Source organism: Delphinus delphis, chromosome 1 (genome assembly GCF_949987515.2).
Source record: "Delphinus delphis chromosome 1, mDelDel1.2, whole genome shotgun sequence".
Lineage (NCBI taxonomy): Eukaryota > Metazoa > Chordata > Mammalia > Artiodactyla > Delphinidae > Delphinus > Delphinus delphis.
Window position 1 is genome coordinate 102,022,837 of NC_082683.1, and position 22,049 is coordinate 102,044,885.

The 22,049-nt window shown below is 47.2% G+C and overlaps 1 protein-coding gene across 1 annotated transcript in view; it reads left to right on the top strand.

Moving 5' to 3' along the window:
• The first annotated feature begins 6,739 nt into the window (after positions 1-6,739).
• The window catches only part of ATP1A1 (ATPase Na+/K+ transporting subunit alpha 1), a 32,873-nt gene continuing 17,563 nt past the window's right edge, over positions 6,740-22,049 (top strand). The window contains exons 1-4 of the mRNA XM_060027764.2: positions 6,740-7,019; positions 18,566-18,670; positions 19,369-19,428; positions 21,695-21,898. Of these exons, the coding sequence (XP_059883747.1) occupies positions 7,008-7,019; positions 18,566-18,670; positions 19,369-19,428; positions 21,695-21,898 (381 nt within the window). The 5' untranslated portion in view covers positions 6,740-7,007. The remainder of the gene's footprint in view (positions 7,020-18,565; positions 18,671-19,368; positions 19,429-21,694; positions 21,899-22,049) is intronic.

Below are 22,049 nucleotides of genomic sequence, written 5' to 3' on the forward strand. Positions count from 1 at the left end.
GCAACAGGCCTGATGTTTCCTTAAGAGTATCATGTCAGTTGACTCTCACGGCAGCCCGGTGATATGGTTACAGATAAAATAGACTCAAAAGCTTCATGTGAGGAGGAAGATGCAATTGCTTGAAGGAATTATTCGATTGGGAGCCTGTTATTGGATCAGCTGTTTTGGGTCCACCCCCTTTAGCATCATTGCTGCCCCTACCCACCACCTCCGTCATCACCACCCCACCAGCATCTCCACCCTGTCTCTACTGCCATGCCCACTACCAGATGCGAAGTGTCAAAGCGACAGAGAGTTGTCAAAGAAGTAAAGAGCTGAAATTTGTTGACATGGGGACATCTTTTATTTGAACTGTCTCGACCACGGAAGCCAAATTATTCATTCATTTGGCCTCTTACTCTATCATCACTATCCTTTAGATTGCTGGTTCTTATATGTGAGATGGGGAGCCAGGCAGCTTAAATTTTCTTTAGTCAGTGGAACTGCATCAAGAACTGGTCTCTCAGGGAGACGCAAGAGGGACGAGATATGGGAACATATTTATATGTATAACTGATTCACTTTGTTATAAAGCAGAAACTAACACACCATTGTAAAGCAATTATACTCCAATAAAGATGTTAAAAAAAAAAAAAGAACTGGCCTCTGGGAGAAGTGGAAGCCAACCAAGTCCTTGGTCTATTTGGAATTCGGCATAGCAAAAAAATATTAGGAAAACTGGGTAAACTGCTCGTACCATCCCTGCAGATTGAACCATCTTCTAAGGTCAGAGACTTGTATACTAACAGATTGTTAAAATTATGTCCAAATCCCAGTTCTCCACTGTGTCCAGCAACTTGAAATCCTCTGTTTGGGAGAAGCAGTGAATGATTGGGATTATAATGGGGATCAAGACATGCATGTGTGTACACAAAAAAGGAAGAAAATAAAATTAACATGCCATCTCAAAGCTATATGGGGAAACGCGGATGTCTTGAGATTCTGAATTCAGTAATACCATCAGAAGAGCTTGGGTAAATGCACTGATTGTGAAAGCTTATCCCACGGTTCTGGTACTACCAGCGGAATATTTCCAAAGCGCAAATCTGATCATGCCACCTCCCTGCTTAAGATCCTGCAGTGTCTCCCTGTGGGCTACAGGATAAAGTCCAAGCCCTCAGAATGGGCACCCAAGTCCTCCACAATCTGGACCCTGCTCGCCTCTCCAGGCTCATCTCCTGCTGCATTCTCTCTCACAGCCTACGCTCTAGCGATTTTAAACTACCGGCCAGTCTTCCAACAGACTAAGTTTGCTTAGGTGCTGAGGGTCTTAACCCATGCTGCTGCTTTTGCTTGCAACCAACCCCTGCTACACAAACACATACACACGTGCACCCGCACGAGGCTCCACTTAATGGACTCCCACCCATCTTTCAAGATCCAGCCAAGGGAGCCTTTCCAGCTCCGCAGGCAGAACTGACCACTTCTTCCTTTATGCCCCCATGATACGCTGCATAGATATAGCACCTCTCACTGTGCTGCTAATATCTCTTTGCGTGTCTTTCTCTATGCCAAATGGTGAACTCTATGAGGGTAGAGAATGCGTCTTCGTTGTCGTTTTATGCCAGCAGCAAACACCATGTTAGGCTCAGAGTAGATGCCCAGTAATGGCTATTCTTGGGGTTTTTCTGTTTTGTTTTGTTTTTTGTTTTGTTTGTTTTTTTGCACGAACTAGCTCTTACTTCTGTTAAACAGTGTAGAGTGCCAGAGGTAGGGGCGGGAGAAGGGAAGAAAGAGAGGGGACTTTCTTAGGGGCTTATCAGTAAGAGTTCACATGTAGAGGTTACCCATCAACCAAATGGCAGACTCCAGAGTAAAACCTAAGCTGTTAGAAATGAATTGAGCTGGTTACTATTTTTGTACCTGACCTATTTTTGGGTTACTTTCTACAAAAACTCCCAGACTCTTGTAAATGAACCAAACCACTTTTGGATGGTTTTGTATTCTCTCCTATTATGGTGGCTTTTCACTCCGCTGAAGGGAAAACCTGCACAGTCCCTGAAACCCAATTTTAGTGCAAAGTCATCTAGGGAAGAGTGCTGTTCTCAGTGGAACCAGCTTTCACAGAACTTTCTCGATTGTTTTTCCATGCAGGATTTAAAGGCCAAGAATAGCAAATCTATCTACCCCAATGGTAGCACTCATTTCCTTAGTGCTCATGCTGTATTCCCCTGAGAACAAGAAGGGTTCGATGACACTTATCTGCTGCCTCTTCTCTGCCTTCGGCTTGCCCGTGCTGGCTTGTAAGCCTGCCTGAAGCCACGTCTCTACTGCCTGGACACAGATAGGACTCTGGCAATAGACTATTTTAAGCTCCAGATCCCTTGTTTGTTGCCATTTAATTTTTGTTTGCAATGCCCCAGTGGTTGTTGATTTATAGAGAACAAGGGATGAGTTTTTACATGGGTTTTACAAGGGATGAGTTTTTACATTCCAGGATATTGTAAAATTTAATAATGTTTTGAACTGGGGTGAGGGGAGTAGCAGTGTACTGTGGGGAGAGTACACTAGAGTACACTAGTCTAGAAAAGAAGACTCAACGTGACTCTGAATTTCAGGACTCAGTGTAGAACACCTGGGGAACAACTTCATAATTGTTTCATTTACAAAGACTGCTATTATTAAGAGCAAATTATTTAAGTGGCAGTTGTATTAAAGGAATGCTGAGGAAAAGACGGATGAGGACTTGACTCTGTGTGTTTAATAACAGCCTCCAAGACAGGGACCAAGAAAACGTTGACTTTTCTAAATAACCAGAGGCAAAACCTAAGGGCTTCAAAAATCATTAACAGAAGAAAATATGTTTACAAGCATACTAAAGAGCTCTGATAGGGAGTTAAGAGATGACTGGAAAACACAGTCAGGGAGGAAAAGTTTCAGGGGTCAGAATTCTTTAGCTGACAGATTTCTGATGGTCAGTGGTCTGCCTAGAACTGTGCTTTTAAAGCAGGAGGTAAGATGTCTGCTGCTAGACAGGAAAAAAGAGATTTGCAATGGCGAGATAGACATTGGCTAGGAGGAACTTTGGAATGGTGTCAAGGGTTGGCTTTAATACAGTGATAGTGGCAGCTAAGTGGCTTTCTGGGGTACCAAGGGAATGGTAAAAGATAAAGATGCATGCTTAAGATTGTTTCCATGCAACCTTTAGTGCAAGCTGGGCCAAAGAGACTTCTGTCCTTCCAGATCCCCAGCTCATTGATCTCGCAAATGTTTGCTTCCAATGGAAAAATGCTAACTTCGCGTAGGTTCCAACTCTTATTCTAAAGCCCTTAATTGCAATGGCATGTTTATTCATTTCAGCAAGTACTTACTCAAAGTGCTAGCACACTTGGCTCAAAATACTGACTTGCATCATATTTTTCAGACATCTGCTGACTATTCACAATGACTGGGCCAGCCCTCCATGGTGTGTCAAATCCTCCTCAAACCCATCCACACTTGGCAGCCTTGAGGGCTGTAAGTGCTGAGTCTCTGGACCAATCAGTTTAATTGTTTCCCAAGCTAGGAGTTTAATAAGAGCTGATAGAGTAAGAGGTAGATAGAATAGAGAGGCAGAATTTGCCCTACCTTCTCTTCTGGAAGTTTCTTTTATCCTCAGCATTGCTCTGGGAGTTTGAAAAGATGCACAGTAGTGCTGCCAGTGTCCTGGGACTATCCAGTGCCAATCACTCCCTGGGCCTCAGTTTCTTCATGTAAAATGACGGGAATGTTTACTCTCCAAGGTTCCATTCAGAAACCTCTCCCAAGAGGAGGAAAGAAGCCTGTCCCCCAAAAAGGATATTTCCCCCTTTGGTCACCTATGTTCCAAAGCATCTCTCTCACATCTGAGATGTCTGCACCTCAATTCTGGCCACAATGTCCCTTTGTCTTAATTTTATAGGCGTGTTCAGGGCTCCATAGTACAACCTGGCAGGCGTTCTTTACAACATTCTTTCCCATAAAAAGTTTTCAGCTCCTGCTTCCTTATCACGTTTTTTCCCTTCACCTCTTAAAATCTGTCCTCAACACCTGGCAATAAACTTTACCCCTAAAAACACCCCTGAAAATTGCCCATAAGTGCCGAGACCATAACACTTGGCTGTAGCATTTGTAGAAACATCAACTTTAGAGGAGTAATAGCAAGGCCCTTTCTGATATTCTGACCTGTTTTTGTCGAATTATGTTTCTTTCAACGGGACTGCAATGAAAAATGGATTATCAAATGACTTGAAAATGGAATGGGATTTGCCTCTAGAGGTGGGATCAGGTGGGTCAGAACAGTGGTGGAGGAGTGTTTGTTGATCTATATCAGTCATTTTTATAAAAGAAATGGTTCTCTGCCTCACGATGATGCACACAGTAGACTGATGAAGAGCAGAAATTAGCAGAAAAGGCTCTTGCCGAGAGGAGAGGCACGTGAAAACCCTCTCTCTGTATTTGTGAGGACAGCCATGTTGAAAGCAATTAGTATTCTTCCACCAAAACTTCCTTGGTGCTATGCTCAGAGACCACATTTTACAAGCAGGAAGATGGGTTCCCATCTTGCAATTTTGAGGCCAGGCTCCCCCATTGCTAGCTGAGTGGCCTTGTTAGAAGGAAGTCCTCAAACCTCCAGTTTCCCACGCTGGAAAGTGCGGCTAAAGCCCTTTACCTTTTGGACTTGTGAGAATTCTAGCGGATTTTATATGTAAAAGTGCTATGTGGAGGTGATGACAAATTTTGGATTTTAATATTTATTTTTATGCCTTTTCCCCTCTCTGGCATATAGCTAGAACTTTGAGGTCCTCCGGAAAGGACCTTCGGTAATCTTCAGCTACCAAATGAACAGCTGTAGAGACCAAGGGAAATGCCTTGATTTATCAGGTTTATGTTGTTGAATGGGGAAAAAAAATTGATAATTTTACTTATGAAGGGAGGAAAAGGTGATCCGCTAGCAGGAGAAACCTCCATTGTTCAGACTTTTGCTTTCTACATTTTGTTGTTGTTCTTGCTGTGTTTTTTCCATGCAGACCAGGGCCCAAGGGATAATGAATCTCAAACAAGCTGAGAGATCTTTAGCAAGCAAAAGCTTCCTACAGGTTAGCGGTAATGGTGGATGTAGGGCATGTCAATAAAGCATTTCCTAGACCCTTGGAGACAGAGCCCTGATAACTCTTCATAAATTCCTTCTGTTGAATCAGCAGCATTGGGAACTCTGTTCTGGATTTGGGGGTTCTTTCCCCAGCAGTCACGAATTTGAATTCAGTTGGCCATTCCTCTGCTCTTCAGGGCCCGCACTGATTTAACCAAGGTTGAAGGTCGCTGGAGGAGGCACCAGCCCTTAATGCATTCTTGGGCAAGAGGAAAGAAACAGTTTCTTCTAAGAAGGAACAAGACTTAGGCTAATGGTCTAACTGATAACACAGTTGCTACTTTTTCCCCCTTTGTTTTTCTTTCTTCCTTCCCCCCTTCCCCGTTTCTTTCAAGTTTCACATCTTTACTCACGTTAAATTAATACTTGGAGTTGATAGGGCCGGTTTTAACTTGCTTAGGAAGTTAATGTTTTCCTTGTTTCTAGTCGGAATTCCCAGAGACATGGAGTGACTTTCTCCTGCAAATCGTGCTTTCCCAGAGTATGCTTGACTTCCCCAAAACATTGTTAATAATACTTCGCTTTTTAACTGTAGGAGACCTTCAGCCATTGCAGCCTCTGCAGAAGCTGTAATGGGAGAAAGCCACACAGTGCAGCCAGGCCAGGGCCCTCTGGGGGGTTCCTGGACTCCTCACCACACTCCAGGCCCAGGTCCTTCACAGCACCAAAGGCCCTGCTGTGCCAGGTTGGGGGCAAGGAGAGGCATGAGACAGGCCCTCAAACATCTCCTCCTCGGAGGAGCCCCTTTTGCTAAGGATATGCATTCCCTTAGGTTTCAGTTATTCCTCCCCCGCAAAATGAATCCCCAAACTGGAAAAGCAGCTTTCATTCACACAGTAGCGTGAATGAATTCACAGCAGGCCCTTTGGATTATCATTTGGGGGTCTTGAAGCAAAGGAGGGAGAAGGCACTTGGGACCTCCGGCAAGGCCAGCTCAGGCCCTGGGGGAATATGGATAACGGGGATACCAAGACCACGGGAGGCATTCGGGAGGGCACCAAGAGGCTGGCCGGGGAGGCCATCGCAGGTGGGCGCGGGGGCCTGGACTCCGCAGGGGGGGGCGCAGTCCCTCCTGCGGGCGCTGGCTGCAGGCACATCCGACCCCTCACCCCCATCCCGGTACTTCCCTTAATCCCAGAGGAGCTTCCCGATGCCCAGAAAGGCCCCTCCGCGCAAGGTTTCTGCCCCGGTCCGCGGAGATTCGGGGACCCAGTTCCGTGGACGTCCCCGCACCCACCGAGGACCTTGCGTGCCCTCCAAAGCAGGCCCGTCATGCAGGGCGGCGGGAGGGGGGCGCGGGAGCTGCATGGCCGCCGAGTTCCCGCTGCCCAGCCAGCCGGCGCGCCCGGGACTGGCGCGGCCGCGGCCTCCCGGGACGTGGGCACACGCGCCCCAGGGCCCGGCGCCCTCCTGCCGGGAGCCGGGACCGGCCGCAGCCGGAGCGGCCCCGGCCTGGGGGGTGGGGCTTGGGGCGGGGGCGGAGCCAGGCCCGCGGCCGGTGTCAGGTTGCTCCGGTAACGGTGACGTGTCGCGGCGTGGGCGGGGCTAGCACGCAGGTTGCATATTTTAGGAAGTGAGGAGGAGGCGCGGGCTTGAGCTGCGGCTGGGTCTGGGGCGCAGAGCTGCGGCGGGAGGAGGCGGACACGTGGCAGCAGCAGCGGTAGCAGCCCCGGCAGCGGCGGCAGAAAAGGCATCGGCCCGAGCCGCCGGCCGTCTTCCCTCCTTCCCGCCCCGCGGCAGCCCTAGCTCCCTTCTCTCCGCTCCCCCGGTCGCGCTTGCTCGGCCGGGAGCCGCTCTCTTCGTTTCTTTCTGATTCTCAAGCAACAGGACCCGGCGCGGGGCACAGACCACCGCCAGTATGGGGAAGGGGGTGAGTGTCCGGGGAGCCAGGGGAGGGGCACGGGGAGCCCTGGAGGGGAGGAGGAGGAAGAGGAGGAAGTCAGGAGGGCGACCACAGCCAGCGGGAGGCGGAGGAGGAGGAAGCGGCGGGGCGCGGAATGGGTTGGCAGAGCGGTGAGGCTTAAAAGACGACGCACTTTGGAAATGGAGGAAGCGCAGTAATGAGGGGCGGGCGGGGGAAGGGAGCGCTGGGGGGACGGAGGGCGGCAGCGCCGGGCAGCGCTCACACCCTGGAGAGGGGCTGCGGGCCCTCGAGTCCGAGCGCGCCCGGGGTCCGGGCTCCTGGAGGCGGCGCTCGGGAGCCGCGGGCCCAGGAGGAGGAGGGAGGACGGCTGCTGGGCGGCCCCGGCAAGGAGCGGGCCGCCGGCGGCATCCCCAACCCGCTCCTTCCCTCCCTCCCTCCCTCCCTCCGCCCGCCCTCACCTCGCGTCTCTCGCCTTCCTTTTTTTCTCCGCCTTTCTTGCCCCGAGGAAAGGCGTGCTCCTCCCCTTATCCTGGGGCGCTCTGCTCGGCCACTTCCCGGACTGCCGTTCCCGCCGCGGCTCCTGCCCGGCGCTGGGGGGCTTGCGACGCGGGGGCGGCCTTAGGGTCCCAGGCTCCTTCTGGAGGCTTTGGTCTTAGCCAGTTGCCCGCAGAGGCGGCCGCCCTCCCCTAAAGGAAAAAACTGGCTTCCCCTTACTGTGGAGCCGGTCGGGCAGGCTGGTGCCAGAAAGGGTGTGTCTTTGCCCTAGGATGGCCTTTAAGGTATACTTTTGAGAGCTTTAATGGGCCCCTTTCCATAAACATGGGATGCGCCCGGGGCAGCTGGAGCAACTGGAATGGTTATCTTAATGGTGGGGAGGGTGTGTGTAGATTTTTTTGAGGGATGATCCAGGAAGGAGCACAGGCTGATCCACCAGGGTCTCCGGGTACTATAAACACGAAAAAGGACGGAAAGTCGGGGCAGTACGCAGTAGGAGTGCCGACCTGCGGAAGACGGGTGTTCCCGAAGGAACGAGGGAGGTCCCCTGGGCAGGAGAGGCGAGCGCTGTGGGGATACCAGAACGACGGCTGGTTCCTGCATTTCTGTAACTTGGAGCTGTGATAACCCGTAGCCACGGCAAGAGACTGGGTGGCAGACCCCAACGGGGCCAAAGTCCAGTCGAGAAAAGTTTATACAAAAGAAGTTGATGAGATAAAATGACCAGGTCAAGAGAATACTGGTAGGAGAGAATCCACTCCATTGTGTCCAGGGCTTGCTCAGTGCCTTGGCGGTTAGTAGGTCTTTGAAGGTTCTGAGGGCTCCTCGGTGTGCAGTGAGTGATGGGCGAAGAGGGACGGTGCATTCTTTGGGGACTCTAAATAGATTTTGAAGGAGGTCATTGAAAGGCTTGGACCTGGTCGAGAAAGTAAGGAGAGGTGGGAATGCACAACTGGCATCTTCTAAAAGCACAAAATGTGGAGGGCTGGCTCAGGTCAAGTAGCTGAAAAGAGCTGAGTGCCAGCCTCTGTACTTCCAGGATGAAAACTGGGTTAGTGGCCTGTGCTTGTACCACACTATCAAACCCTAAGTCATTCCAGTAAACAAGCTTTTTAAGGCTCATTTCTTTGTCTCTTTCCCCTCAAAAAAAAGTTTATTTCTTGAGCCTCACATTACTGACTGGGGGGCTGTAGAGATCGTAGATATGTACCCGGGGCCTAGGAAGGTGAAGTGATTTGCTCAAGGTCAAATGGTTGGTTAGTGACACACCAGACGTTCCTGATTCGTGAACAGCCTGTGGTCTCCCAGCCTGAAAACTCACTCACTCCTTAACATTGCCTGATACGCAGAACTCTCAAGTTATTTTTCAGATGAAACTGGGTGTTTGTGAGGCTGGATTAATGGACCAGAGAGATATTTGAATAACTAAGTTATGTCCATAGATCTATATGTCCCTTTCGTAACCACACACATGCACAGTGGTGGTAAAGAAAGCAACATACCTGGGTCGTGGAGGTTCAACCTAGATGTCTTATGGATTTTTAATAAAATGCCTAGTGGCTGGCAAACACAAAATTGAATTGTAACTGGTTAACACAGGCTGATATGCTGCTTATCTGCTGGGTTGTAGTTAGTATTTTGGGTACTCTGATAAATTAAACAAGGGGGGGTGGTGTGTGTGTGTGGGGGGGGGTGATTCCCCTGGGATAAAGTTACCCCTTTGTCCCCAATGACTTACGGTGATAGTCCAAATGTTCAGAAGGATATTTTATGCTCAAATGTTGGGATTTTTCCACATGGGGATTAGAATGTGGGTGGAGTGGTGACTGAAGCCCTGCTGATAATTGGTTAACTAGGAAGCCAGTGCTGGCAGCTAATTTTTAAGGTCATTGTTAATTTCTTCCCCTCCCCTTCCCATTACTGTTGGGAGCCCAGGTTTTGGTGATATTTCAGGTGATTTTATTTCTCCTTAAAAATCGATCTCCTAAGCTTTTGGTAAAGAAATGGAAGAACAGCTCCTGCTGAATCATTCCTGGATGAAATAGGATTTTGTCCTTTTTTTCATACTGGGTGTTTCTGCCAGTCACTTGGCTTAAATCCACAGCTAGGCCTACCACCCACAATCCTTTAGCTCACCAAAGGTACGCAAGAAACTTTCTTTTTTCTCAAGTTTACAAAAAATGAGGGGAGGAGAGATGTCACCTGCTCCTTCACTGCAGTTCTCCATCGTTTGAACATTAACTTAGTTACCTAGAAAAGAAACCATGGTTTATGGGTAGTGATTTAAAGAGGAGCCTGGGAAAAGGTGCAGGTGAAGGTTGCACAAGGGATACAGATGTCAGCAGAAATCCTGGTTGTACGGTAGCACTATCAGCTGCCCTTTGGGAGCTCAGCTTGAAAGTGTGACTAAATTCCCTCTGGCTGCTATAAAGCTAGTACTTTAGACTGAAAACATCGCACGGCAGAGTCCTCAGAGTGGAAGGTTGCCCAGGCCTGGCCCGAGCAAGTGGAGTGGTTACGGGAGGAACTGGTTAACTAGCCCTAGGGACAGAGAAGAAGGTTGGGGATGCATCACACCGTTTGCCCCTGTCAAGTGTTCAGTGTATAAGTGACAAACAGCCCCCACCCCCCTCGCCTTTCTGTACCCTGCTCTGAGGGTGTATTCTCTTCGGGTAACTTACTGTTTGTTAATTTGTAGTCTTCTCTGCCAGGAAGTTTGTAACACTCTGGTGACTCGCCTTTGGGTGGGAGGGTAGGAAAGGGGGAGGTCTGCATCATAAGTCTGAGGAGATTGAGAGTAGGCTAAGCCTGACAACCCCCGTCCCCAAAAGGGGGCGAGGAATTTTTTAAAATCCAGTAAAATGTTTATTTAGGGGAGGAATAAAACTTAAAATATCCAGACCCCTGGAAGTGTTATTCCTAAATTGCACTTAAAAAAAGTGAATTCGGGCTTCCCTGGTGGCTCAGTGGTTCAGAGTCTGCCTGCCGATGCAGGGGACACGGGTTCGCGTCCCGGTCCGGGAAGATCCCACATGCCGCGGAGCAGCTGGGCCCATGAGCCATGGCCGCTGAGCCTGCGCGTCCGGAGCACGGGAGAGGCCACAACAGTGAGAGGCCCGCGTACCGCAAAAAAAAAAAAAAGTGAATTCAACATTATAAAGCCCAATAGACTGGGTACCCATCCATTCTCCATCCCAGAACCCTTCTAAAGCATTGTTTTCTGATTATTTTAGCAACAAATGAACAGATAAGTGACTTTCTGTTCAGTCAGGCTATGTTCCTTTTTTTGGGAGGTTGCATTGGGTCTTCGTTGCTGCGCGCAGGCTTTCTCTAGTTGCGGCGAGTGGGGGCTACTCTTTGTTGCAGTGCGTGGGCTTCTCACTGCAGTGGCTTCTCTTGTGGAGCACGGGCTCTAGGCATGCGGGCTTCAGTAGTTGTGGCGCACAGGCTCAGTAGTTGTGGCTCGCGGGCTCTATAGAGCACAGGCTCAGTTGTTGTGGTGCATGGGGCTTAGTTGCTCCGTGGCATGTGGGATCTTCCCGGACCAGGGCTTGAACCCGTGTCCCCAGGCGGATTCTTAACTCCTGCGCCACCAGCGAAGTCCAGGCTATGTTCTTTCACATAGCATATCCAAACTTAAGAGTGAAAGAGGCTTTAAGGAAAATAGTTTTCGAAGGATTTTGTATGGAAAAGTAAGTAAAATTAGTTTCTTTATTTAAAACAAAGTTTTTTAAAGCCCTGAAGTGTCAGTTTCTCATCTGGCTCTTAGGTAGAGTACTCACCCAAGTGAAAGTCACCTGTGTTCCGTTTAGAGAGGGTACAGGGGAAGTGTGAGCGGCAGCTGTTGTTGGGATTTTAAAGCATTTGGCGTTGAGAGATCTAATCTTTATAAACTATGGGTTTTTGCTGTTCGTCAGTCTTAAGTCTTTTCAAAACTAGAAAATGATTTTTCTTTCAGCTGAAAAAAAACTACTGAAGATTGAAAAGAATGGGAAATATTGAATACTATGAATTACCCTCCAAAGGGAAGCTGAGGGGAAGTGTCATTGGACACTGCTGGGATGCTATTAACGGCATCTTCGAGTTCTCGTTTACTTTCACTTTCCAAGTAAAAGGCATTTTTAGAGTCTTGGTCAAAGTCTTGTGAAATGAAATGGGCTTTTCAGCCCTCTGTGAGGGACAGGAGGGTGAACATTTGTGCTGTGGTACCTTCTTCTAGACGCCCAGGGCGCTCTGCCAGCCAGCAGGCCAGAAGAAGAAACACGAGTGTCAGATCAGATGGGCTCACAGTAATCAGAGTTGCTGCTTTTGGCCAGCAAAGCACAGGGCAGAATGTTTCCCCATCCCTGCCAGAGCTGTCCAATTTTGGATTCCGCTGAAATTACGTGTCCAGTAAGTGATAATGTGAAGGACAGAGAATTTTAAAATCCACTACTTTTTTTAAAACTCTCCTTCGTTTATATATTTTTGGAAAAGGAGCCATAACCAAGTCAGGTCTGAACTTTCTCACGTTGCTATGAATCGAATGTGTGTGAGAGGAAGTGTGTTCTTTGGCTGTAGTCACAGAGAGACTGTTCTTTGCCTATGAGTCACCTCCTTAGTTGTGTTTAAATCTGTCGTCAGGAATCCACAAGCAGTTCTTCACATTTATTTGACTAATGTTTCAGATAGCAGATTCTGTCAGTGAGAATAGAAGCACCCCACTCTACCCCCCAACCCACCCTGCAGTTTTTCTCTCTGGTTTCATTTGGATCCTGAGCCAAGGGGATTTTGGCCAGTGGGCCCCATTCCTTAGTTCCTTTGTGACTTTACAGTGGATTATATCTGAGCATTAATTATCTCTGTACCTGGTTTTATTCCAACCCTGTCCAGTAACGGCTGGTAGACGTTTTTGGTTGGTGATCTGAAAAGTTGACCCTTGATGGCTTGTGTTTTTGTCTTTGGGACCTGGATTGTTTGGGGGCCTGATGATCAGCGTGTTACGGTTTTGTGGATCGTTGACACTTAGTGCTTGGTTTATCCTGCCGGTTTGTCATCGTGGTGAGGGCAGGGCCTCACGCACTTGGGGTGTTATCTTCTGGTGTTCTTCCTTTATCCTCCACATGATGCTTAGATGCTTGCTAAGGTGCCATGTTGGTTTTATTGGTTTCAACTCAGGTGGCATTTCTCTAGTGACCCACCAGACGTTCCTGATTCGTGAGCAGCCGGTGGTCTCCCAGCCTGAACACTCACTCACTCCCTAACATTGCGTGATACGCAGAACTCTCAAGTTATTTCTTGAGAGTTCTATTTCCCTATTTCTCTAGGGCCTGTCACTGCCTTTGTCCTCTTCAGCCCAGCAGCTGTTTTACTTCCCACCCTAGGCTTCAAGGTACCAGTTGAGGAGTGATCAGGACTTACTGGAAATTGATTCAGTCCCCTTTTAATGCTTGTGCTGGTTATTAAGCCAGGGTCTCTCAAACCAACAACTTCTTTTGAGTAGCATCAGCTAAAGAGTGGCCTGACAAAATGAAAAAAGGCATGAGGAGGGCAGCAAATGGGTGGAAACAGGCAGAACATTTTAACTCTTCATTACCCAGGTACCTAATGTAGAGGTAGAAAACCCCATTGAAAAAACAAGTTTTTTTAATTTTAGTTAACTGAAAAAGCACATTTTTAAAGAGGTCATAAATCTAAAGTATATTGATTATTTAGATGTTTAGAATGTTTTTTTTTTTTTTTTTTGGTATGCGGGCCTCTCACTGTTGTGGCCTCTCCCGTTGCGGAGCACAGGCTCCAGACGCGCAGGCTCAGCGGCCATGGCTCACGGGCCCAGCCGCTCCTCAGCGCGTGGGATCCTCCCGGACCGGGGCACGAACCCGTGTCCCCTGCATCGGCAGGCGGACTCTCAACCACTGAGCCACCAGGGAAGTCCCATAGAATCGTTTTGAATGATCATGGATGTATACTAACTATTGCAGGTAGGGTGGACTGGCAGTCTCGTTGAAATTTCACATGCAGGCAGATTGGGGAGGAAGGTTAAGTCTTGTTCATTTTGGGCTGAGGGAACCCGCTGGCTAGAACTGGAGCTGTTTTCTTTGCCCCCTGCTGGCTGATGGGCTGCAGCCCAAGTTTGGAGGGACTGAGCTGGGCTCACAAAGAGACCCACTGCTTTGGCCTGGCTACTTGATATTCCCCACCTCGCAGCAGGTTTAGGTGAGTGAGAGAAGGACTGTGAAGGCCAGGTGTCCCTCGGATCACGTCCTCTTCCTTCTCTGCCCTAAACGCTGCTCTGGGCTGCAGAGCCCTGCAGTGCCACCCTCTTTCAGCCCCAGCCGTCTCCACCCTCAGCTCCCTGGATGGAAAATCCTTGTGCATAAACTAAACTACTTAATCATTTAGGAGCCATCGGAGGTGTGAGGAACTGCGATTGGTCATGTCTTATATCTTTATAAGTTTCAACTGACGATGAAATAAAAAATGCCCCAAATGAGGTGTTTTTTTTTTAATTCATAAAGACTTTTCATAGTAAGTGACGAGTGGCAGTGATTTACATGTTCATTAAAACCAAGTTATAATAACCTTTGTGTAGTGCCTTGCAGAGTACCTTCACATACACGTTTGTATTTGATAATGATTAATCATATATCATCCCGGGGAGACTGGAAAGCCTACCCGCGCCCCCCTTTTTACATAAAGGAAAGATGTAGCCCAGACTAGGCAGTGCCTCTAGGTAACCAGTGAGGATCGGAGACCATCCCTTCAACTTCCTGCTAAGGTGGAATTTGCCAAATTGGGTTCAGAGGTATCCTTTCTACAACCCTCTTGGCCAGCTTTGAAATGCGCTGCATTGGGGCAATTACTTTTACCCTCCTCTGGCCCCTCTTGATAGTCCAAAGCTTTGTCGGTTTTGGAAACAGTGCTGTTTTTAGGTGTTTTGTCTTTGGCTTTGACGGCAGCCCCTTGATTCATCTATCAGAGATGCCTCTCTAGAGTCTTTAGTAGTTACACCGAGTGTTATTCCCATTTTAGGCAACGAGGAACCTGAGGCTGACTGTTCAGGGTCGTGTAGCTGGCACATGGCAGAGCTAGAGTGACTTGGGACTGACTTAAAAGTACCATCCATAGTCCTGTCCAAAGGGTGTGGACATCTCTGCTTCCAGGTACCCTCCAGACTTTATCAGCAGCAGTTTCGGAAGTCTGAAGACCTCTGACCTCCCGGCTGGCCACAGGGCATTGTGCTGATGTGGTGGGAGCCGTGGCCAGACATCACAGGGCACAGTTGAGAAAGCCTCTAAGGCCTGATGGGGGCCGGTTGAGATGGGTCCGAAGGCCTCGGGGCAGCTTCAGCTGACGAAGACGTCAGGTGACTCACGTCCAGGATGGAAACTTGTCTCCTAAACTCATTGCACCTTCTTTGTGCGCCTTTGTAAAAATTTTTGGGATGTTTCTCTGCACCTGTCATATCCGCTTCCCACGCCACCCCCTTTAAATTGTTAATTACTGAAGAAGAGGAAGGAGCATCTCCAGCCCTAGCAGGCCTTGCTCATTGTAAGGATTTGGTCTGTGTTTTTAAAAAAGTGAACGTTGGGGCCTCAGCCCTGGTGGCTGAGGGTGGGCACCTTCCCAGCGTTGCACACCAGCCCCACTCTGTGCGTAAATTCACAGACAGACGTGAATGGATGACAACAGAAAATAGTGTTAGAATGGTGGGAATCAGCAATTTTGCACAGGAAGCTTTTGGGAGATGTTTACTGACTGTAGTCTCCCTGAAGCTGGGGCAGAATTGAACAAATGAGGAGTTTGGTGCTTTGCAAAGTGAAAAAGCTGCTAGTGAACTCTCTTCTCCTCTATCAGGAGAAGTAACTGAAATTAATGAAGCTTTTGCAGAAAATCCAGGGCTTGTCAACAGATCTTGTTATGAAGATGGTTGGCTGATCAAGGTGACACTCAGTAACCCTTCAGAACTAGATGAACTAATGAGTGAAGAAGCATCTGAGAAATGCATAAAATCCATTGAGGAGTGAAAATGGAACCCCTAAAGAAACTAGTTTGAAACAACTAAAACAAATAATAATAATAAACAAGCGCACCTTGCTCCAGGTTTCAACCTTGGTTCCTCCTGTGAAGAATTTTCTCACTCCATCTCCTGAGCACCCTTGCCCTCTACCCAGATCAACTGGTGGCAAAACTCATAGTGAACCGTTGAGAGGATGAAATCCCCAGGAAGCACAGGGTGAAGTAATGACACTTTATTTTAGGCTGTGTCACACTGGGCAAGCCCCTGCCCTTGTTGTGACCTCCCACTTCCTAAATTAGAAAGGGATAAACAAATGTTCACAAGTGGCCCTTTTGGGGGGGTGGTATGACAGTGGCCTTGAGCCTCCATTGTGTACCCTTACCCTTTCTCAGAGACCGCACAGCGGTGCCCAAGGGTGCTGTTGCAGGGAGCCCGGTCACTGCCTGTCTTCCGTGGAGGAAGGAGAACTGACCTGCATTTCCTAATGGAAACAGTGGGAATTGTGTGCCCAGTGCCCAGAGGAGTGGGCAGGTCATCGCAGTAGATGCGGGAGACCATATTATCATTCCCCTTTTCATGACCTTTGTTTTTCCCAAATGCTTTTAAAAGAAATAATAAAGTAAATGCTGTCTACCCAATTTTAGGTTGTTCCCTGTCCTACCCTGCACCACTGCACCCCACCCCAAACACACACACACAAGATTTTTTTCTGCTTTGAAACTAGTATTTGAGATTGGTAGGGACTCGAGTAATATTTGGTTCCCATCAAGATAAGCTAGTAGTATTGTTTTACTTATAGGGAAGCACTGAATTGCATAAGCTGCCTGGTCTTCTGGACATTGCCTAGTGAAACAATTAAAACTTGAAGGAGAAGAAATATCGCTTGTTAGCACTTCCCCTGTCTCTTTCACAGATATCCTGTTTTAAACCACCACCCTTTATATGCCGTGAAGGGATGAAGAATGGGGAGGGTTATTAGGGAATCTTGATTTCCAGCTACCTTAACCACTGATAACTGAGAAGCTTCAGGCAGGAGATCTGTTTTGTAAATGGGGATAAAACTCTGGAACATGTCCAAGGTCTAGCTGCTCCAATAATTCTCTCCCCCTCTTTTGGAGTGGAAAATATTGAAAGTCGGAGAATAACCAAAGCCTACAGATGGTGAGGCAGAGGGCTTTTAACTCTGATTTTCATATCTTGAAGTTAGATATGTTTTAATGATACTCAGCTTGCTCAATGAGAATTTGTGAACTGGATTTAAGAAATCAATACAAACGGGCCATGTGAGTCTTTTAGAGATCCCTAGTCAATGTCTTTGACGTGCTTCCTTATTAAATATATGAAGGAAGTCCCACTTTAGTTCCTCTCTGGTGGGAGCCCCGTCCTTTGTTTTGTTTGTCTGTTTGCTTCCAGTGTGTGTGATGATGTTTCATTTTAACTCTGGCCCCAGAGCTCTCCCAGAGAGGCTCTCAGCAACGTGTGGTTGCTGTGTAGTGGAGAGAATGTGGAGAATGTTGACTATCTTTAGACTTGCTTCATTCTTAACAGATAAGATACAGAAACTAAAGAACACTCTGAAAGAGTTAATGGGCAGGGAACACTGTAAATGTGACCACACAAGTTGAGCAACGTGAATACTGTACATGTCTCTGTGTTTTGGCAACACTAACTAACCTGGGGCCAGGATCTCTTTAGAGTCTTAAGAAGGTATTTTCAAATTCAAGTGAATATTGTATTTATTTGCAACCATATCAGCTATGACTGAAAGACACCTATATGCTTTGATTTTTTTAAATTTATTTTATATTCAGCACAGTACAATTTTAATCTAGACAGTGTTTCTACTTGTTGCTTTAGTAGCTGGTGAGGCACTCCTGAAAATCAGAAATGATTAAGGGAGAGCCACAAATGAATACAGACAGCACCGCATAGCATCCATTGTAAGAAAATTGCTACTATAACTGCCTTTCTTTGCCCTTCTTAGGTGATATTATCAGTTTGTGGGCTGGGGGCCTCTGGAGTGAGGGGCGCCTTCTCTCCAGGGACTACTAGCCTTGGGAGCACCAAGTTCAGGCTTTGTGTAGCTGAGCTCAGGCGTTTTCAACAGGAGGTGGGGGAGTGGAACAATCTAAATTTAAACTGTGGAATCAACGTTTTCTCTAAAAATTGTTCCAGTTTTCAAGAGGCGTAGGTGGATCCTGCGAACTGTGAGATAATGCACATGCTTTTCCTACATCCTGGTTGTGTCAAAATATTTCCAGGGACTTGCATTTGGGGGCTTTATTCTCGGGCTGCAGATTGGGGTGGGGACTCCCTTTTTCTGTCTTTCACTTGAAGAATTTGAAGGATCCTTGGGCTGACTTTTTTTAATAAGATGAAAAGGTCAGTGCTCTTAAGGCAAACCCTAAAGATATTTAAAGTTGATCCGAAATGACTTCTTTGCAAAGATAAGAATTTAAACGTCATAATAAAAGTCATTCGCATTTAGGTGTGTGTATCAGTTAATCCTCTCAAACCTCTAAGGAGGTAGGCGCCATTAGCTCCATTCTAGGGAAGAGAACAGAAGAATTTCAGAATGAGTGACTTGCCCAAGGACACACAGCTATTAAGTGGTGGAGCCCAGGGTATGAACCTGTCTGATTCAGAATCCAAGTGCATAAGTACTATACTGTACTCTAAGTTAGTGATGTGAAGATAGTTTCATTCTTTCAGTGGGGAAGATGGAGGGCCATGGCATGGAAATGACAGCACAACCCTCTCCCCCCATTTACCCCAAATGGAAGCAACTGGCAGGGCCACTCTGAGGCCTGACAGGACTTTCCCATTGGTCTTAATGCCCTAGGGTGCAGATGGCCTGACCTGAGCTAATGATGGCAGTATTAATCCTAGACTGCTGTTGAGTATGCAGCCTTAGAACATGTATTTCCATGGATATTAGCCCAGTGACTCTTCAAAATGATGTCTCTCCTAAAACTGCTGAAGATCCTTTCTCCACAATCTTGAGTTTCGAAATGCTGTTCTGAATTCACAACCACACGTTTCCCACATTCCTCTGTAGGTTGGACGTGATAAATATGAACCCGCAGCTGTTTCAGAGCATGGCGACAAAAAGAAGGCCAAGAAAGAGAGGGATATGGATGAGCTGAAGAAGGAAGTTTCCATGGTAAAGTACTAGGAGGAAGGCTGCTCTTTGTTCGTCTTAAAAATTAATTGTGTCTTACCTCCTTTGAGTGTTATGGTACCCCTCCCCCGAGTCATCCTTCAGTCAGAGACTTGCTTCATTTTCAGAGTAAAGAGATTACAGCAGTTGTACAGATTTTACTGAATTGTAGACGTTGCTATGGAAAAATTTCATTATAAAAGCCGTTAGAGGGTTGGACAAGTTACTCAACACTCCGGCATAACCAAAGGTCCACAGAGGAACTGTGGATGATATTATCGTGGGCCTTTGCTTTTGTGTTTCTGCATCATACTGAACACGGAGAACTTCCAACCTCTGCAGGCCGTGGAGGCGTCCACAGATGCGACCTGTCTATAATCTGCCTTGTCATCAGAGAAGGTAGATGAGGTCTCGTAGGTCTCTAAGACTGTTGGGTTTCTCTGACGACAGGTGGCAGACAGTCGGGCTGCCATCACACAGCTTGGGCCATTCTCCAGTGAAGACTATTCAGTAGGCAGCTGTATGGTTGCCAAGCCATTGGGCAGCAATGGTGGAAGTGTACTAACTTGTGCACTGAAGAAAAACTTGTCTTCTGAGCCTAATGATAGTGAGGAGTGATGATATTGATGCGTTTTAAAATCTTTTTGTTTGTTTGTTTTAATGGTACAGTGATTAATTCTTTTCCTTCTGTTTTCTCTTAGGATGACCATAAACTTAGCCTTGATGAGCTTCATCGCAAATACGGAACGGACTTGAGCCGAGTATGTTCTAATTGGTTGTATAGAATCCTGCTTTTGCCTGTCCCGTTTTCGCCAGTATCACAGGCCTAACCTTAGGGACTCAAGGAGAACAAGGACAGCCACCATCTGAGTGTCTGCTACATGACGTGCACAAAGCTTGGGCCCCTTTTTTGTTGTTGTTACAACATTGCTTCTGTTTTACGTTTTGGTTTTTTGGCTGCGAGGCATGTAGGATCTTAGCTCTCTGACCAGAGCTCAAACCCATACCCCCTGCATTGGAAGACCAAGTCTTAACCACTGGACCACCAGGGAAGTCCCAGGACCGGGGCTCTTATATGCTGTTTACTATTTTGTTTCCCCTGAAACTTTTTGGAAGTGCATGTTACTTTCCCCATCTTATAGCAGGTGACAGCCACTAGGTGGGAGTCCCAGGATTTGAAACTGAAAAGCTCCAAAGCCATGCTCATCCCCTGACCTTGTGATTACACATCTTCTCTTTACTCTTCTACATTTGTGAAATTGAGTTATTTCAACTAGTTGAATCTTGAACGATTCAGATTGTTGCACTTTTATCAGCTAGCTCATTGCTGTTTGTCAGAGCCTTTGGTTTATTCTATCATTTATTTGAAACTTGTTTTTTGAACAGCTCAAAGAAACCTTTAAATAAAGTATGTATTGTGTATCCTTGTTATCGAGGGGATTTTGATATTAACTTTGCCACAGACAATATAAAAGTAAACAGTCAGGCGCAGGGGTGGAGTTTGTTATTTTCTAGACAATCACTAGAAAGTCTGAGGAATGACTAGAGCGCCAGCTAATATGTAGCTATTGTTTCAATAAATTATCAAGAAGTTCTGAGAAGTCTGGGGGCCTTAAGCTCTGAGAGGAGGCCTGACTCTAAGACCCAGCAGGCAGTTCCTCTCTGCGCACATCACACGGGTCATCTCACTGGAGTTTTCATTAGATTCCTATGAAGTATGTTCTTTGGGACCCTAAGTTACTTAGGGTCTGTTTTCTTACTTGTAAAATGGGTTGTGGTGAGAATTAAGCAATTAATTGGAAGCACTGGATTGACTCAGTGCTCGACAAGTAGAGACAGCTCAGATGGCTGGTGGTGGTGGTGGTTATTCCGTCCAGGGACCACATCACGAACTTGAGGCAGGGGAGGGTCCTAAATAAGTCCTTGTTTTCCTTGAACCATTTCATGTTCTTTATCCCTTTCCCTATACTCCCTAGTTAACTCCAATATTAAAAATAACATGAAAACAAAATATATGTACACACTTCAGGCAAAAATGTGTTTTATGTCTTTTTTATGAGTTGGTATCCTATGATGAAAGTAATCACATTTTCCCCTCATGGCCGGGAGCCTCATGTCTCTTGTCTGCTGTCATTGCATCTTGGTTTTAAGGCCCATTAGAAAACAGCAGGGCCTCAGTACAGTGGATGCTTCTTCCAGTGAATACTTTTCAACTGACAGGTGTCCGGGGGGTTAGCTCAAATACGCACATGTGTGAACCCTTCCCTGCCAGACAAGTTCTTTTTTTTCGGTACGCGGGCCTCTCGCTGTTGTGGCCTCTCCCGTTGCGGAGCACAGGCTCCAGACGCGCAGGCTCAGCGGCCATGGCTCACGGGCCCAGCCGCTCCGCGGCATGTGGGATCTTCCCGGACCGGGCCACAAACCCGCGTCCCCTGCATCGGCAGGCGGACTCAACCGCTGCGCCACCAGGGAAGCCCCAGACAAGTATTTTAATTGCCGTCCAAAGAATAAAGTTCTATACTGAAGCTTGGCAAGTTAACCCAATAACAGGTTGGATTCTGACAGATATTTTTTTTTCCTCCTTTGATATTAATAGAGTGATCCCCCACCCCGCCCCGCCGTCCCTGACAGATTCAATACATAGGAAACTCTTAAGCTCTTAATTTGCAAAACTGAATCGATTAGTTAAGATTGATATCTTTTTGGTAAAAATGCAGTTTGGCATGAATCCCTTATCTAAAACTCGGAAGAGACCGGATTCCAGTCTGTCCGTGGATCAATTTTAAAAGAATTTTAGTTTGGGTGTTGTAGGTTCCTCAGGAAACTTGGGCTGTTGTCTGCCTGAACCGTTGCAGACGTGGGCGGGGGTTAGGCGGGGAATCATCAGAATTTTCCAGCTTCTACATTGCCCTGGGACATTTAGTTTTCTCCTCAACTCTTTTATTGCAGCTTCCCAGCTGTCAGGTGGCTATATTAGCTTGTAAGTCCTGAAGCAGTTTGTCTTATTTATGTTCCTCTATTTCTCAGGGCTTAACAACTGCCCGAGCTGCTGAGATCCTGGCCCGAGACGGTCCCAACGCCCTCACTCCTCCTCCCACAACCCCCGAGTGGATCAAGTTCTGTCGGCAGCTGTTTGGGGGGTTCTCAATGTTGCTGTGGATTGGAGCAATTCTTTGTTTCTTGGCCTATGGCATCCAAGCTGCTACAGAAGAGGAACCTCAAAATGATAATGTGAGTGCCGTCGTTTCTAATTTGGATTATTAGGTATGCATAAAGTATCCTCTGTCTTTGCCACCTACTTATTTTCAGTTACCACTGGTTACTTGATGGTTTTAAACACTGGGGAAAAGTAGCATCAGCAACGATTGCCTTCAAGGCCCAT